The 18,378-nt window shown below is 45.6% G+C and overlaps 1 protein-coding gene and 1 pseudogene across 1 annotated transcript; one reads left to right on the top strand and one right to left on the bottom strand.

Moving 5' to 3' along the window:
• Window positions 1-613: 613 nt before the first annotated feature.
• On the bottom strand, window positions 614-3,692 carry LOC101011032 (annotated as a pseudogene).
• Window positions 3,693-6,319: 2,627 nt separating this feature from the next.
• HTR3D (5-hydroxytryptamine receptor 3D) lies at window positions 6,320-16,650 on the top strand. Its single transcript, XM_017955040.3, is given in 9 exon segments — window positions 6,320-6,808; window positions 10,783-10,832; window positions 11,643-11,728; window positions 12,004-12,032; window positions 12,035-12,172; window positions 12,376-12,524; window positions 13,639-13,891; window positions 14,027-14,242; window positions 14,364-16,650. Coding segments are annotated over 9 exon segments (1,212 nt in total). The 5' UTR covers window positions 6,320-6,747; the 3' UTR covers window positions 14,594-16,650.
• The last annotated feature ends 1,728 nt before the right edge of the window (window positions 16,651-18,378 follow it).

Here is an 18,378-nt window from a genome sequence, read left to right as displayed (position 1 = left end):
ACAATCACGATAGAAGGCAAAGGAAGGACAAAGGCACATCTTACGTGGTGGCAGGCAAGAGAGCATGTGCAGGGGAACTGCCTTTTTTTAAGCCATCACATCTCATGAGACTTATTCACTATCAGGAGACCAGTACGGGGAAAAACCCGCCTCCATGATTCAATTACCTCCCATCAGGTCCCTCCCATGACACGTGGGGATTATGGGAGCTACAATTTAAGATGAGATTTGGATGGGGACACAGCCAAACCATATCAAACATGAAATAACAAAAATATTATTTTAGAAACAGAATTTAACACCCTCTGGAATTAGTGTTTTACAGAAAATGCTTTAGCAAATGCTTATCTAAAGTCACTTTTTAGGCCAGGTGTGGTGGCTCACGCCTGTAATCCCAGCACTTTGGAGGCCGAGGTGGGTGGATCATCTGAGGTCAGGAGTTCGAGACCAGCCTGACCAACATGGTGAAACCCCATGGCTACTAAAAATACAAAAAATTAGCCAGGCATAGTGGTGGGTGCCTGTAATCCCAGCTACTCGGGAGGCTGAGACAGGATAATCACTTGAAACCAACCGGGAGGTGGAAGTTGCAGTGAGCCGAGATTGCGCCATTGCACCCCAGCCTGGGCGACAAGTGAAACTCCGTCTCAAAAAATAAAATAAAATAGTCACTTTTTTTTTCTCACTTAAACTTTGTTTTAATGGGTCTCAAAATTCTATGACAGATCTTTGGTCAAGTGTTTCCATTAAAAAGTATAGATTTTTAAAACTAATAATTTAAAACTGCCACATGCAAAAAAATAAAACCAAAGTGGTCCACAAAACATTCTTCTTTCCTTCTGAAGATTTTATGATGCATTGTTATCATTAACCAGTCTTTTACTATTAAACTGAAATGGCCAATTGAAACAAATAGTTCTGAGACTGTTCTTCCACCACTGATTACGAAGACGAGGGTGGCAGGTATTAGGGATAACATTCATTTAGCCTTCTGAGCTTTCTGGGCAGGCTTGGTGACCTTGCCAGCTTCTGCAGCCTTTTTGTCCACGGCTTTGATGACACCCACAGCAACTGTCTGTCTCATATCATGGACAGCAAAGCGACCCACAGTTGAATAGTCTGAGAAGCTCTCAACACACATGGGCTTGCCAGGAACCATATCAACGATGGCAGCATCACCAGACTTCAAGAATTTAGGGCCATCTTCCAGTTTTTTACCAGAACGGCAACCAATTTTTTTCCTTCAGCACAGCAAACTTGCATGCAATGTGAGCCATTTGGCAATCCAGTACAGGGGCATAGCCAGCAAACCAGCTGATTTGGCCTGAATGGTTCCGTATAATCACCTGAGCAGTGAAGCCAGCTGCTTCCATTGGTGGGTCGTTTTTGCTGTCACCAGCAACATTGTCATGACAAACATCCTTGACAAATACATTCTTGACACTGAAGCCCACATTGTCACCAGGAAGAGCTTCACTCAAAGCTTCATGGTGCATTTTGACAGACTTTACTTCAGTTGTAACGTTGACTGGAGCAAAGGTGACCACCATACCAGGTTTGAGAACACCAGTTGCCACTTGGCCAACAGGAACAGTACCAATACCACCAATTTTGTAGACATCTTGGAGGGGCAGGCACAAGGGCTTGTCAGTTGGACCAGTTTGTGGTAGGACACAGTCCAGAGCCTCAAGCAGTGTGGCTCCATTGGCATTGCTATCATTACTGGTGACTTTCCATCCCTTAAACCTAAAGGTGTGTTAGCACTTGGCTCCGGCATGTTGTCACCATTCCAAGCAGAAATTGGCACAACTGCTACTGTGATGGGGTTGTAGCCAATTTTCTTAATGTAGTGCTGGCTTCCTTAATGATTTCCTTGTATCTCTTCTGACTGTAGGGTAGCTCAGTGTAACCATTTTGTTAACACCAACAATAAGTTGTTTCACACCCAGTGTGTAAGCCAGAAGGGCATATTCTCAGGTCTGCCCAAACTTCAGATTCACCAACACCAGCAGCAACAATCAGGACAGCACAGTCAGCCTGAGATGTCCCTGTAATCATGTTTTTGATGAAGTCTCTATGTCCTGGGGCATCAATGATAGTCACATAGTACTTGCTAGTCTCAGATTTCCACAAAAGAGATATCAATGGTGATACCATGTTCACGCTGAGCTTTCAGTTTATCCAAGACCCAGGCATACTTGAAGGAGCCCTTTCCCATCTCAGCAGCCCCCTTCTTAAATTTTTCTTTTTTTTTTTTTTTTTTTTTTTTTGAGACGGAGTCTCGCTCTGTCGCCCAGGCTGGAGTGCAGTGGCCGGATCTCAGCTCACTGCAAGCTCTGCCTCCTGGGTTCACGCCATTCTCCGGCCTCAGCCTCCCGAGTAGCTGGGACTACAGGCACCCGCCACCTCGCCTGGCTAGTTTTTTGTATTTCTTAGTAGAGACGGGGTTTCACTGTGTTAGCCAGGATAGTCTCGATCTCCTGACCTCGTGATCCACCCGTCTCGGCCTCCCAAAGTGCTGGGATTATAGGCTTGAGCCACCGCGCCCGGCCTTAAATTTTTCAATGGTTCTTTTGTCGATGACGCGCGTTTGTAGATCAGATGGCCAGTAGTGGTGGACTTGCCTGAATCTACGTGTCCAATGACACTAATGTTGATATGAGTCTTTTCTTTTCCCATTTGGCTTGGTAGTTTTCATGACACTTGTGTTCTGGTGGCAAACCTGTTGCGAAAAAGAATAATGTCACCTTTTAAAAAAAGAAAAAACAGCTACAACAAACTTCCCAAAGGGTCAGAGATTCTCCAGGATAAAGAGTGATGCTGAGGACAGCAGATGGGTGAATCCTATCAGTATCCAGCTGAGCGAGGCTAAGAGAGAAGGGCCTTATGCTTACAGGAACTGGGGTTGCTGCAGTCAACCCAGACATTTTAAGTCCAGAATAGTCCATTTAGGCTGAAGCAACCTGGGCAATCTTAGGTTCAACAGGATAACTGTTACTGCCATTTTTACTGTTATTTCTGCTTCAATTTACTGCTATTAATTGCTTAAGATGGGCAAGGCACTATACATACATTATCTCAAACCACATAAGACTCTTGCAAGATAGATTTTACCCTCCCAATTTTAGAGATAAGGAAACTGAGGCTGAGAGAGAGTGACATGATTCTTGTAGAAAGGATTTGGTCTTAGACATTTCTTACTGCATTGTGCTACCTCAATCTGTAAACCTTCATTGAGGCAACTGCTCTCTCTTTGCTCTGTAAGCCACTTATTACTTTCCCTAAAGCCTTCCCTTCCAGAAACAATTCTAGAATAAAACAGGTTAAACCACTGATGACCTTGGCCCAATTAATCTTATCATGTCTGGCTTCCATCATGAACCGATTAATTACATACATTAATCTGATAAGACCTATGCTTACCTAGGCATGAAATGGTATTTTGAAATTACTTCCCAAGGCTATTTAAGAATCACTATTATAAAGACACATGCACACATATGTTCACTGCAGCACTATTCACAATAGCAAAGACATGAAACTGACCTGGAATAGCAAATGGAAAAGACATAGAATAGCAAAGATCATGGAACATGATCAATGATAGACTGGATAAAGAAAATATGGTACACACACACCATGGAATACTATGCAGCCATAAAAAGGAATGAGTTCATGTCCTTTGCAGGACCATGGATGGAACTGGGGGCCATTATCCTTAGCAAACTAACACAGGAACAGAAAACCAAGTACTGCATGTTCTCACTTACAAGTACCAACTAAATGATGAGAACACATGGACACATAGAGGGGAACAACACACACTGAGGCCTATCAGACGGTGGAGGGTGGGAGGAGGGAGAAATAACTAATGGGTACTAGGCTTAATAACTGGGTGATGAAATAATCTGTACAACAAACCCCCACGACACAAGTTTACCTATATAACAAACCTGCACATGTACCCCTGAACTTAAAAGTTAAAAAAAGAGGCCAGGCACGGTGGCTTACGTCTGTAATCCCAGCACTTTGGGAGGCTGAGGCGGGTGGATCACGAGGTCAAGAGATTGAGACCATCCTGGCTAACATGGTGAAACCCCATCTCTACTAAAAATACAAAAAATTAGGTAGGTGTGGTGGCGGGCGCCTGTAGTCCTAGCTACTCGGGAGGCTGAGGCAGGAGAATGGCGTGAACCCAGGAGGCGGAGCTTGCAGTGAGCAGAGATCCACTGCACTTCATCCTGGGCTACAGAGTGAGACTCCTCAAAAAAAAAAAAAGTTAAAAAAAGAATCACGCAAGAAAATCTTAACATTGGAAGCCAAAGTCAAACATCTACAGAGGCCAAGGAGGTAACATAAATGAGGAAAGCTGCTCAGGAATGAGACAGGAGGGGAGATGGAGACTGTGGTGATCTAGAGCAAATATGAACCATCCAAAGGGTTTTGCCACTTCTGAGCTTTGGCAGATTGTTGTCAAGCAGAAACATGAGCCTCGTGTTACTAGATCTTATTTTTCAAACGAAGCCAGAAACAGTTTTTATATGAAATCTCTCAATGTTTAAGTGTTACACAACTAACTTTAAAAAAAGAAAGAAAGAAAGAAAAAAACACTAGCAGGGCCAAAAACAACATAAACTTTCAGGCTAATAGCTCATGACCTTTTCTTTAAAATCATAAGTCAGCAGCCGGGTGCGGTGGCTCACGCATATAATCCCAGCACTTTGGGAGGCCGAGGTGGGCGGGTCATCTAAGGTTGGGAGTTCGAGACCAGCCTGACCAACACAGAGAAACCCTGTTTCTACTAAACACACACACACACACACACACACACACACACACACACACACACACACAAATTAGCTGGGCATCAGCCATCCCATTACTGCGTATATACCCAGAGGATTTTAAATCATGCTGCTATAAAGACACATGCACACTTATGTTTATTGCAGCACTATTCACAATAGCAAAGACTTGGAACCAACCCAAATGTCCATCAATGATAGACTGGATTAAGAAAATGTGGCACATATACACCATGGAATACTACGCAGCCACAAAAAAGGATGAGTTTGTGTCCTTTGTAGGGACATAGATGAAGCTGGAAACCATCATTCTGAGCAAATTATCGCAAGGACAGAAAACCAAACACCGCATGTTCTCACTTATAGGTGGGAACTGAACAATGAGAACACTTGGACACAGAGTGGGGAACACCACACACTGGGGCCTCTCGTGGGGTGGGGGGATCTGGGAGGGATAGCATTAGAAGATATACTTAATGTAAATAACGAGTTAATGGGTGCAGCACACCATCATGGCACATGTATACATATGTAACAAACCTGCATGTTATGCACATGTACCCTGGAACTTAAAGTATAATTTTAAAAAATGAAAAAAAAATTAGCTGGGCATTGTGGTGCATGCCTGTAATCCCAGCTACTCGGGAGGCTGAGGCAGGATAATTGCTTGAACCTGGGAGGCAGAGGTTGCGGTGGGCCGAGATCGCACCATTGTACTGCAGCCTGGGCAATAAGAGAGAAACTCCGTTTTAAAAGAAAAAAAATCATAAGTCAGCTTTTATTTAAAAAAAAGTATTACCTCTGCTACCACCCCCTATCCACTAATCACTCCCTTCTTTGGGTAGACCTGGGTCCAGATTGCTTTTGAAACACTAAAAAGGCATGGCAAATCAGCTTGGAGAAGAGCAAGCAAAAACGTGTTGTCACTGGAGCAGTGCTAATGGCTTCCTCATACTTTAAAGTCTTAACTATACTGAAGTCATGTTTAAAGCCTCAATGTATGAAGTTGCTTATATTAATGGGGACCCCCCCAACATTTTTCTTTTTTGAAAGATGGCAGCAGGGGGTCGGGCGTGGTGGCTCACATTTGTAATTACAGCACTTTGGGAGGCCAAGGTGGGCAGATCACCTGAGGTCAGGAGTTTGAGGCCAGCCTGGCCAACATGGTAAAACCTCATCTCTACTGAAAATACAAAAAATTAGCTAGGCATGGTGGCAGGTGCCTGTAATCACAGCTACTTGGGAGGCTGAGGCAGGAGAATCAATTGAACCCAGGAGGTGGAGGTTGCAGTGAGCCAAGACCGCACCATTGCACTCCAGCGTGGGAGACAAAACGAGACTCCATCTCAAAAAAAAAGGAAGGAAGGGAGGGAGGGAGGGAGGGAAGGAAGAGAGAGAGAGGAAGGAAAGAAGGAAGGAAGGAAGGGGAAGGAAGGAAGGAAAAGAAAGAGAAAGAAAGAAAGAAAGAAAGAAAGAAAGAAAGAAAGAAAGAAAGAAAGAAAGAAAGAAAGAAAGAGAGAGAGAGAGAAAGAAAGAAAAGAAAGACAGAGAGAGAGAGAAAGGTGGCAGCAGGGTCTAACAAGTGCATGTGGCACCTTGAGGCAGTGGTAGTCATACGTGCCTTCTCAGTGATGCACTGTGCACCAGAGTGACTTTAAAGTATGAGGAAGCCATTGGCACTGCTCCAGTGACCACATATTTTTCTTCCTCTTCTCCAAACTGATTTGCCATATTACTTTTGGAGGCTAGATTCAGGCCCAGTTAAAGCACCGGGTGAGTTATTCCTCTGTGACATTCTCTTGTCACCAAGGGGTCTTGTTAGAGAGGTGGCTAATGCCAGCTCATATATGTATTATTCAAAGGTAGGGCTCCAGTTGTGGTCTGAGTTTTTTTAAGGTTAACATCATCATCAAGTACCCAGAGAAGTGCCAAAGAGAGGAAGATGGAAAGAGGCTGGTTCCATGGGAAAGGATTCCTCCTCGGCTTCATCCTCCACCTGCTGCTGCAAGGTACCATAACATAAGAGTAAGAGCTGAGCAGACATGTAACTCCTGGGAAGCCGAGAAAACAGGCTAATATTTGTTATGCCTAGATAGTCAATGATTGGATGTTCATTATGGTAAAAATGATGCTCATGTCATTGACAACTTTGTACCTCTTCCTAGGATCCTAACATTTAGTTGACTCTTTTCTTTTTTTTCTTTCTTTCTTTTTTTTCTTCTTTTTTTTTTGAGATGGAGTCTTGGTCTATTACCCAGGCTAGAGTGCAGTGGCACCATCTCGGCTCACTGCAACCTCCACTTCCCAGGTTCAAACGATCTCGTGCCTCCTGAGTCACTGGGATTACAGGCACCCGCCACCACGCCCAGCTAATTTTTGTATTTTTAGTAGAGATGGGGTTTCACCATGTTGGCCAGGCTGGTCTCGAACTCCTGTCCTCAGGTGATCCACCCGCCTCGGCCTCCCAAAGTGTTGGGATTACAGGCGTGAGCCACTGAGCCCAGCCTGAGAATTCTTTAAGATAATCTCAGTGATGAAGACTACTAAATGTTAGAACAATCACAGCACATAGTAAAGACACAGTAAATACTCATTAAATTGAAAAACTGAAATTGATTTGTTTTCTTAAGATCTCATATGTCTCACACTACCTACCTGATTACCTCCCTTATCATTAATTTATTAGCATCTATGACATATTAATACAGTGAGGCGGAGAACTGTGAGTGCAAAATTTGTCACTGACATCACTCGCATGGCTCCACATTGGAGGTAAGCAAGAGAAGGACCCTGGGGGAAGGTGGAGAGGTTGCAGTGAGATTTTTAAGGACGTGGCAGGACACTGTAAAGTGGCGGTTAGGGTTGAGTTTGCGTACACATCTGGACAGGTTTTGCATGGGGATAAAACAGTGGCACTAAGGATGGATCCCTGACTCAGCTCACCTCATCAACTTTCACCATTTGCCTACCAGCCCAGCCCACCCTTCCTGGACCAGGAAGGAGGAGCTCACTTGCTTCTCCCAGTGCCCCCTGTTTTCTCTCCATGCAGAAACACTCTCCAGGCCCCCCAGCCCTGGCCCTCCTCTCTCAGAGTCTCTGCTCACTACAGGAAAGGGCAACACTTTAATTATCAATTGCTCAGGCTTTGGCCAGCATGGGGTGGACCCTGCTGCCTTTCTTTTTTTTTTTTTTTTTTTTGAGACGGAGTCTCGCTCTGGTCCCCTGGCTGGAGTGCAGCGGCGCGATCTCGGCTCACTGCAAGCTCCGCCTCCCGGGTTCCTGCCATTCTCCTGCCTCAGCCTCCCAAGTAGCTGGGACTACAGGCACCCGCCACTGCGCCCGGCTAATTTTTCTGTATTTTTAGTAGAGACTGGGTTTCACCGTGGTCTCGAACTCCTGACCTTGTGATCCGCCCACCTCGGCCTCCCAAAGTGCTGGGATTACAGGAGTGAGCCACCGCGCCCGGCCCCTGCTGCCTTTCAAGCAGTGTTTGACAGAAAGGCTGTCGGTCCAGTCACCAACTGCAGCATCCCCATTCATGTCAACATCACCTTCACCCTGTCTGCCATCTGGAAGTGGTAAGTCCTCACCCAACACTGCAGTCATCTAGTGGTGAGCAGTGGACCCTCTGATTGGATTTTTTTTTGTTTGTTTTTATTTTTTTGAGATGGAGTCTTGCTCTTGTCACCCAGGCTGGAGTGCAGTGGTGCAATCTCAGCTCACTGCAACCTCTGCCTTCCAGTTTCAAGCGATTCTCCTGCCTCAGCCTCCGGAATGTGCCGCCACACCCAGCTAATTTTTGTATTTTTAGTAGAGACAGGGTTTCACCATGTTGGCCAGGGTGGTCTCAAATTCGTGACCTCAGGTGATCCTCCTGCCTTGGTCTCCCAAAGTTCTGGGATTACAGGCGTGAGCCACCATGCCCGGCCCTCTGATTGGATTTTGTAAAATTGGTTACAACAAAAAAATCAAACAATCAAATTCAAAAATGGGCAAGGGACTTGAAAAGACATTTCTCCAAAGAAGATATACAAATAGCCAATAAGCACAAGAAAAGATGTTTGTTCAATGTTACTAATAGTTAAGAAAATGCGGATCAAAACTACAATAAGATACCATCTAACACCCATTAGGAGGGCTACTATTAAAAACAAACAGAAGCCGGGCAAGGTGGCACATGCCTGTAATCTCAGCACTTTGGGAGGCTGAGGTGGGTGGATCACCTGAGGTCAGGAGTTCAAGACCAACCCGACCAACATGGTGAAACCCTGTCTCTACTAAAACTACAAAAATTAGCTGGGTGTGGTGGCAGGTACCTGTAATCCCAGCTACTAGGGAGGCTGAGACAGGAGAATTGCTTGAACCCAGGAGGTGGAGGTTGCAGAGAGCCAAGATTGTGCCACTGCACTCCAGCCTGGGAGACAGAGCAAGACTCTGTCTCAAAAAAACAAAACAAAACAAAAAATCAGAAAATAACAAGTGTTGGTGATGATGTGGAGAAATTGGAACCCTTGTGCACTGCATGTGAGGATGTAAAATGGTGTAGCCACTGTGGAAAAACAGTATGGCTATTTCTCAAAATATTAAAAATAGTATTACCATGCAACCAAATAATTATGCTTCTGGATAAATACCCAAAAAAAGTGAAAACAGGATATTTGTACACTTACATTCATAGCAGAATTACTCACAATAGTTAAAACTCGGAAGCAGTCTAAGTGTCTATTGATAGATGAATGGACAGATTAAATGTGGTACGTACTTACAATGGAATATTATGCAGCCTTCAAGTGGAACAAAATTCTGACACTTGCCACAATGTGGGCAAGCCTTGAGGATATTATGCTAAGTGAAATAAGTCAGTCACAAAAGGACAAATGGTGTATATGTCTAATTTTATAGAGACAGAAAGTAGAATAGCGGTTGCCAGGGATTGGAGAGAGGGTGAAAAAGGGAATTACTGTTTAATGGGTGTAGAGTTTCCATTTTGCAAGAAGAAAAGATCTCTGGTGATGGAGGGTGGTGGCTGGACAACAATGTGAATGTGTTTAATGCCACTGAACTGTACACTTAAAATGGTTAAGAGAGTACATTTTACGTTATATATTTTTGTCACAATAAAATATTGAAAAAATTATTTTTAGCCTGGGCAGCATGGCGAAACCCCATCTCTACTAAAAATACAAAAAGTTACCTGGGCATGGTGGTACATGCCTCTAATCCCAGCTGCTCAGGAGGCTGAGGCAGGAGGCAGGAGGCAGGAGAATCGCTTGAACCCGGGAGGCAGAGTTTGCAGTGAGCCGAGATGGCACCACTGCACTCCAGCCTGGGAGACAGAGCAAGATTCTGCCTCAAAAAAAAGAAAAAATGACACTTAAAAGTGTTTTAAAAAGTAGAGCTAGGCCGGGCGCGGTGGCTCAAGCCTGTAATCCCAGCACTTTGGGAGGCCGAGATGGGTGGATCACGAGGTCAGGAGGTCAGAGACCATCCTGGCTAACAGGGGAGCCCGTCTCTACTAAAAATACAAAAAAAAACTAGCCCGAGGTGGTGAAACCTAGCAGTGCATTCACTTAGGAGGAGGCTGAGGCAGGAAGAATGGCGTGAACCAGGAGGCGGGGCTTACCCAGTGAGCTGAGATCAGGCACACGCTCAGCCTGGGCGACGAGACTCCGTCTCAAAAAAAAAAGTGGGAGAGCTGGAAACTGGGAGTGGAAGGCATGAGAAATGCTGCCTGTGGTACTGCAGGTAAATCTGTTCTTTTTTTAGACTGCTGTCAAGAAACATTTTCCCAATAGACCTTCTTACTAGGTTTTTTGGTTATATTTTCCATGTACTGAATTGTTTTGACCTGTATAGTTCCATGGCTTAGATCAAAAATCATTATTGCCACATGGAAGAGACTTGAAAGTGAGCAAGGAGGGGGTGGCGGCATGGGACCTGCCTTCCTGGAGTTAATCATCTAGATGAAAGCTGCTTTTCCAGGATTCACATCTTCAACTGGTGACATCATTCCTGTGGCTAAATATGGTATGACAGACTCAGTTTCCCCTTTCCTGTACTCTGGTACTTCTGGAAAAAAGGGTACCTCCCTTTTTTCCACTGCTAGGTCCAGTTTTGCAGAGTATATTGGATAAAGCTGAAAATATCCATAAATTAGACAAGGTCAAATGATCAGACCAATAATGAAAATATAAAACTTTCTGATTATTCTGCTGGTTTAGGAGGGCAGACAAGGGGCACAGGGGGAAGGTGGCATACACTAAGGCCACGGGAGCCAATGTGGCTCCATCTCAGGGAATCCTGAACCGAGCTCAAGCTCTGTCTTGAGAATACTGAGGTAAACAAACAAGGCTTTGTTAGTGTGATGGCTGTCACTAGATAGGTGGTGGGAGAGTAAAGAAATGGGTGAAAAAAGGGAATGGGAAGGTGCAGAAGACAGAGCAAAACTAAAACTAGCTCCCTCCCCGTGTTTCTCTCATGCCATGGTTTCCTACAGATCTAGCACAATCAATTTTTTTTTTTTTTTGAAAGAGAGTCTCACTCTGTTGCCCAGGCTTGAGTGCAGTGGTGCAATCTCAGGCCACTGCAACCTCCACTTCCTGGGTTCAAGCGATTTCCCTGCCTCCTGTCTCAGCCTCCTGAGTATCTGGGATTACAGAGGCCTGCCACCACACCCAGCTAATTTTTGTATTTTTAGTGGAGACAGGGTTTCACCATGTTGGCCAGGCTGGTCTCGAACTTCTGACCTCAGGTGATCCACCCACCTCAACCTTCCAAAGTGCTGGGATTACAGGCATGAGCCACCGTGCCTGGCCTGGGCACAATCAATTTGTGCAGTGGAACCCAGATGAATGCAGAGGCATCAAGAAGTCCGGCATGGCAACTAAGAACCTATGGCTTTCAGATGTCTTCATCGAGCAGTCGTGAGTCTCAGGGCCAAAAATGCAAAATGGAAACCACATCTACAGGGAAGGACATGATGTTACCAATAAGGCCACACAAAGACTCAACTTAGAAAAGAGCCGGGTCTGAATTGAAGAACTTATAAACCCCCAGAATATGATTATAGGTAGAAGAAAGAAGTCATCTGAGTGGGACTGGAGCTCAAGAATGGGATGACCTGAGAGAGAAAGAAGGTCAAGTCTGATGGGGAAACCCACAGCACCTACCTCTCTGTCCTTCTCCCACACAGCATCAGTGTGGATCAGACACCTGCAGGTCTCAGGGCTGTATGTCAATAGTGAAGGTCACATCAAATACAATAAGCCAATGGGGGTGGTCAGCATCTGTAAACTGGACACCTTCTATTTCCCCTTCCATGAACAGAGCTGCATGCTCTCCTTCAACTCTTTCACCTACACAGGTTAGTGGGGCTCACTAAAGTAGACTGTTGAGAGGCAGAGAGAGGGCTTTGATTGAGAAGAGGACAGAAAGCTGGGAACAGTGAGGGAATCTTGCTGAAAAGGGCCTGGATGCTAAGGAGTGAGGGATCCAACAGTCTGGGCAAGGGACTTGGGAGCATTTGGGGAGGCTGAGTCATCGGGGCCTGCTTTGCAGTGGAGAACACGGGCCCGGGCATGGAGAAGGACGTCCAGGAGCTTTCAGATACATCACAGAACCTCATTCAGAGCAGGGAGGGAGTGCGTACTGCTGGGTATCTACCAAAGAGCAATAAAAGTGACCATGGCCACTAACCGGTATGAACAAGCCATCTTCTATGTGAGCTCAGGGGCTGAGACCAGGTTTCACCATGTTAGCCAGGCTGGTCTTGAACTCCTGGCCTCAGGTGATCCGCCTGCCTCCGCCTCCCAAAGTGCTGGGATTACGGGCGTGAACCACAGAGCCTGGCCTTTGTCACTCTTGTTTTTTTGAGATAGAGTTTTGTTCTTGTCACCCAGGCTGGAGTGCAATGGCGTGATCTCGGCTCACTGCAACCTCCACTTCCCGGGTTCAAGTGATTCTCCTACTTCAGCCTCCTGAGTAGCTGGGATTACAGGGACCCGCCACCATGCCCAGCTAATTTATGTATTTTTAGTAGAGATGGGGTTTCACCACATTCGCCAGGCAGGTCTCGAAGTCCTGAACTCAGGTATCTGCCTGCCTCGGCCTCCCAAAGTGCTGGGATTACAGGCATGAGCCACTGTGCCCAGCCTTTTGTCACTTTTTTCACTGATAAACCTTCAGTACTGAAACAATGCCTGGCACTCAGTAAATAGTTACTAAACAAAGCATCCCTTGAGGAAGAAACAAAGTCTCTATGCCGGTGATTCACAGCGAGGGTGAGCTCCCCCTTCCGCAGTGGCTGTCAGAACTTTTTGGAAGGCAGGAATTTTTGTTATTTTTAAAAAGATATGGTAGAAAGAGTTAGCAAACACTGTCTTAGGGATATTATGATTCCAAATTCTGATAACCCCAAAATATATGCTACTCTCTGCTTTCCCTCCCACTGGTCTCAAATGTCCTCCTGCAAAGTCACTAGAGATTAGACCTTGATGAGAACAGCAATTAGAAATGAAAAGATAAAATGCACGTGACACCTAAGTCGGTGGTTCCACAGTCTGGCTAAGAGCACATCGGTAGGAATAAAAATTTAAGTGGAGAAAGTTGACACCTTGGGCCAAAAGCAATGAGATACATTTCAGTGGTAAGCAGCATGGAAGACTCTAACCTTGTGAGACGCCTTTGGATGGAGAGACTGGATAGTGAAAGGGATGGGAGGTAATATTTCCTTACTAGACAGTTTGGCCTGGGACAAATTCCAGTTCTTGCTATTACCTGTCTTGACAGCCTCCCATTCTACTCCTCACTTGCCCCTCCCTCTCCTCCCCACCAGGTGGTCATCAGGTGCAGGCACAGGCCCAGCCCCTACGTGGTGAACTTTCTGGTGCCCAGTGCCATTCTGGTTGCCATCGACATCCTCAGTTTCTACCTGCCACTGGAAAGTAGGAACTATGCCCCATTCAAGACGACTGTTCTGCTGGGCTACAGCGTCTTCTTGCTCATGATGAATGACTTGCTCCCAGCCACTGGCACTTCATCACACACTTCATCAGTACGTCCTCTTCCATCAAGAGAGCAAAAGCGAGGTGTGGGTTGGATGGGGAGAGGGACCGGCAGAACCAGGTGAAGTGAAAAGGGATCCCAGAAAAAGATCCTCTGGGAAAGAAACAAGAAATCCTAGGTGGCGCCTCTGGCCCTCTTGCAGACCCCCTTGCCTGCAGGTGTCTACTTCGCCCTGTGCCTCTCCCTGATGGTAGACAGCCTGCCGGACACCATCTTCATCACCCACCTGCTGCACGTGGCCACCACCCATCCCCCACCCCTGCCTCGGTGGCTCCACTCCCTGCTGCTCCACTGCACCAGCCCAGGGAGATGCTGTCCCACTGCGCCCCAGAAGGGAAATAAGGGCCTGGGTCTCACCCCCACCCACCTGCCTGGTGAGGGAAGTCACACTTCCCCTTCCCCCACCTCCACTTCTCTGCTCCTGCCTCCTTCCCTGTCTCCCTCCCTGTATAGGTGACATTTGCAGCCCGTGGCTGAGTCTCTGTCTTTCTGTAAGTGTGAAGGAGCCAGAAGTATCAGCAGGGCAGATGCCAGGCCCTGAGGAGGCAGAGTTGACAGGGGGCTCAGAATGGACAAGGGCCCAGTGGGAACGTGAGGCCCAGAAGCAGCACTCGGTGGAGCTGTGGGTGCAGTTCAGTCACGTGATGGACGCCCTGCTCTTCCGCCTCTACCTGCTCTTCATGGCCTCCTCCATCCTCACTGTCATATGCCTCTGGAACACCTAGGCAGGTGCTCAGCTGCCAACTTCAGTCTGGAGTTCTTTTTGCCTCCAGAAACCAGCCAGGCTCTCACGCCTGTCCCAATTTCAGCCTCGCAGCCCTGGCAACCACCTCATTTTTAACCCAGTCCTCTGTGTAGTTTCAGACCAGACCTGAATAGTCTCCTATGCCCTCCAAAAGTTGGGTCCTTGCTACTGCATGCCATCAGCCCCACTCAGCCCTCCCATACCTCCCTTGCTCCTCAGGATTCAGGTTCCTAGGGTACGTCCTTGATTAAATCACCCCAATACGCCCATTTGCAGAAAGTATTGGCTTTTCCCTGAATTCTGTTACGGTAAAAAAAGAAAAATCTTGGGATTGAGAGTCTTCTTGCAGAAACTTCTCTTCATTAGCCAAAGTAAGAAGGATTTTCTCTTATGTGTGTTTTTTTAAGTCTATCAGACAACATGTAAAGTGTAGGGAAGAGAAAGAAGGGGCCAAAATCTATTAGAAGGAATTACAGTAAAACAGAGATTAACTTCCTAAATCCAGTTACTCTGGACTTAAGCTTCAGAAATTAATGTGCCAAAACTAGGCCTCTCCTGCTTAAGGAGCACAGCCTTTTGTCACAGCCTGACATGTGACTCATTCATCATTAAGTACTTAGAGTGTTAACATAATCCTGCATTACCGTTAAAGTGTCTGTGTTGCAATTTGAGTTGATCTACCCTTAATCATGCTAAGAAAAGAACATAAGGTCAAGGGAAGCACATTTGAAAATGACATCTACTTTACTTGGGAGGAACACAAATGCCCTTGTATGAACTGGAAAGTGCCTTTTCCTAACACTTGCCTTATTATTTTGAAGGTCTCTTCCTAGGGACCACTAGCTGCCTTGCACAAGTAGAGGCTCCACTGTGCCCTTGGACGTGCGAGCTAAGGCATTTGTTGGTTCAGAAAGCACCTATTTGAGAGCAACTTAACTACAACTCGAACATCATATTTTCTTTTTCGCAACGATTTATTTCCATTTCTTTCCTTTATTCTGCTACTTTCTGTCTGTAGCTTATATTTCCCAAATCATGACCATCTAGGAGTAAAAATAGACTCACAAAATGGTTCACTAAATAATATTTCTCTGGCTTCTCCTCTCCACTGCTCTTTCCCAAACTCCTTCAGCTCCCTCTGATCACTGTAGATGCCCAAAGGGTGGCAAGGCTGATAACGTCCACTAGAGGTGCTGCTAGTAGTGCCTGCCAAAAGTTCTACCCCACGTTGGCTGCAAGAGGATCTGCTCTCTCAGAGCCAAAGTCATGGTGGGGACTGGATCCTGGAGCTACAGAGGTTCCCAACTGGATGCTGCAACCCCAGGACCAGCTGTCACTTGCTCTTTTCTTTCAGTTCCACTGGGACTCCGGAGGGGCCCATGAGCATCTGGGGTGTTAAGTCAGAAATACCCTGCAATACTCTGAATCCTTCCTGTCACTCAGGCCCATGGTCTTCAAACCAAATTGTGTCCCTTCATTCTCTTTGTAGGATGCATTTTTGTTTGTTTGTTTGTTTCGAAGGTCTTTTGCTCCTCAGTTTCCAGAACGCTGTCACACATTCTTTTCACCATCACCATCCTCCAGGCATATCCACAACCTGGAGAATACAACCCTCACATTCACCTAAGTAAATTGCTGTGTCTGTCATTATTTTGGCAGTTCCTGTACTCACAGCTTTCTAAAAGGTGGGCCTTCAGAAAAGACACAGTAATAGTAATAATAATAACCACCAGTTATTGAGTTACTAATATGTGGCAGGCACTCTAAGTGCGCTGTATGAATACTTATAGTAACCCTATGAAGTAGGAACCATAGATTCAAAAACCTTTGGAGCCAAATGCGTTTTGGAGTTCAGAATTTTTCACGTTTTAAAAAGGTCATAAGTGTGTATTTATTTACTATGTATTACTGACACCCCAACTAGGGTACGGAGCAGCACCCTGTAACCAAGCACATTAATATTTCTGCAATGAAATATATGAATATTCACACTAGGTGGAAAAAATAAAACTACGAATAGCTTTGCGTCAATTCTGGTCTGATTTTGCCACCAAATATTTGGCGTTTTTTTTTTTTTTTTTTTTTTTTGAGACAGAGTTTCGCTCTTGTTTCCCAGGTTGGAGTGCAATGGCGGGATCTCGGCGTGATCTCCACCTCCCGGGTTCAAGCGATTCTCCTGCTTCAGCCTCTCGAGTAGCTGGGATTACAGGCATCCGCCACCACACCTGGCTAATTTTTTGTATTTTTAGTAGAGACAGAGTTGCACCATGTTGGCCAGGCTGGTCACGAACTCCTGACCTGAGGTGATCCACCTGCCTCGGCCTCCCAAAGTACTGGGATTACAGGCATGAGGCACTGCGCCCGGCCGCCACCAAATATTTGTAAAAAATCATTTGGTTTTCCAAGCCGTTTAGATTTTAGAACTGTGGTTTCGTATTATTGTCTCCATTTTTTACCCGTAGAAAATGAAGACAGAGAGGCCAGTTAGTGGTCTCACAAGGCTCCACAGCTAGTTAAGTGACAGAGCTGCAGTTTGACCCGAGGCTGGCTGACTCCTGGAGGCTGGACTCCTAACCTGTCTGCTACACTGCTTTCCAAATTGAGGAGGAAACCCAGAGAGGTGCTCAGAGTCCCATGTGGAGACATCAGTATCACTTCAAGTCTCTATCGGTTGACACTTGAGGAGAATTAAAACAGGAAGAGCAAGGCCCTGATCAGGATCCCAAAGACAAACTTTCTTTTACATTTCCTTTTACTCTCTCCCCTACTTCCCCGAGTCTCACCCCTATCCCTTACCCACTACCTCCCCACCTGTGTCATAAGACCCAGCACCTAAGTTCACTATTTATACTTTCTCCATTCCTTTCTGGAGAGTGTATTTCCCAAATCGACTCTGAGCAATCCATCTTTTCTCTGTGCTCCCTCTGGATTTAGTTTTTTTGCTGCTAATGTACGTTCTACTGCCAGACCCTTGTGGACCTTCCACTCCTATAACCCCATCCTGAGTTGGTCATTCTCACTTAGAAACTCATCCTAAACTTTTTCGGAGTAGCTTGTTTACCCAGCTTTTGAGGGGCTCTGAAATTATTTAAGATCAATTTGCATTATTTTGTCTTCCCCCCATCTTCAGGTACATATTTCTTTCTTTTTCTTTCTTTTTTCCTTTTTTTTTTTTTTTTTTGAGAAGGAGTTTTACTCTGTCACCCAGGCTGGAGTGCAGTGGTGCAATCTTGGCTCACTGCAACCTCCACCTCCCAGGTTAAAGCAATTCTCCTGCCTCAGCCTCCTGAGCTAGGACTACAGGCATGCACCACCATGCCTGGCTAATTTTTTTGTACTTTTAGTAGAGATGGGGTTTTACCATTTTGGCCAGGCTGGTCTCGAACTCCTGACCTCAGGTGATCTGCCCACCTTGGCCTCCCAAAGTGCTGGGGTTACAGGCAGGAGCCACCGTGCCCAGCCGGGTACATATTTCTCTGCTTCATTTCTTCACATTTTCCCCAAAATGTAGCTTTAAGTTTTATTTTAACAGAAAGTCTGCAGTTTATCTTTTTTGACACATGGATTAAGATTCTATATATCTCCTTTTAGTAAGGCATGATATAATTATAGTGATTTTATTTTCTCCACAAGCAAAATCTGAACATGTGATCCTAACATCAATGGTAATCGTACAGAACCTTTGAATCTGGAGCTCTCCCACAAAATTAACAGGTGTGCCTGCTGCTTCGCTGTTCCACCTATAATAGAATCATATGATAAGTA

This window comes from Papio anubis, chromosome 2 (genome assembly GCF_008728515.1).
Source record: "Papio anubis isolate 15944 chromosome 2, Panubis1.0, whole genome shotgun sequence".
Classification (NCBI taxonomy): domain Eukaryota; kingdom Metazoa; phylum Chordata; class Mammalia; order Primates; family Cercopithecidae; genus Papio; species Papio anubis.
Note: the sequence above shows the minus strand (reverse complement) of the source record. Positions and strands in the feature narration are given on the sequence as shown.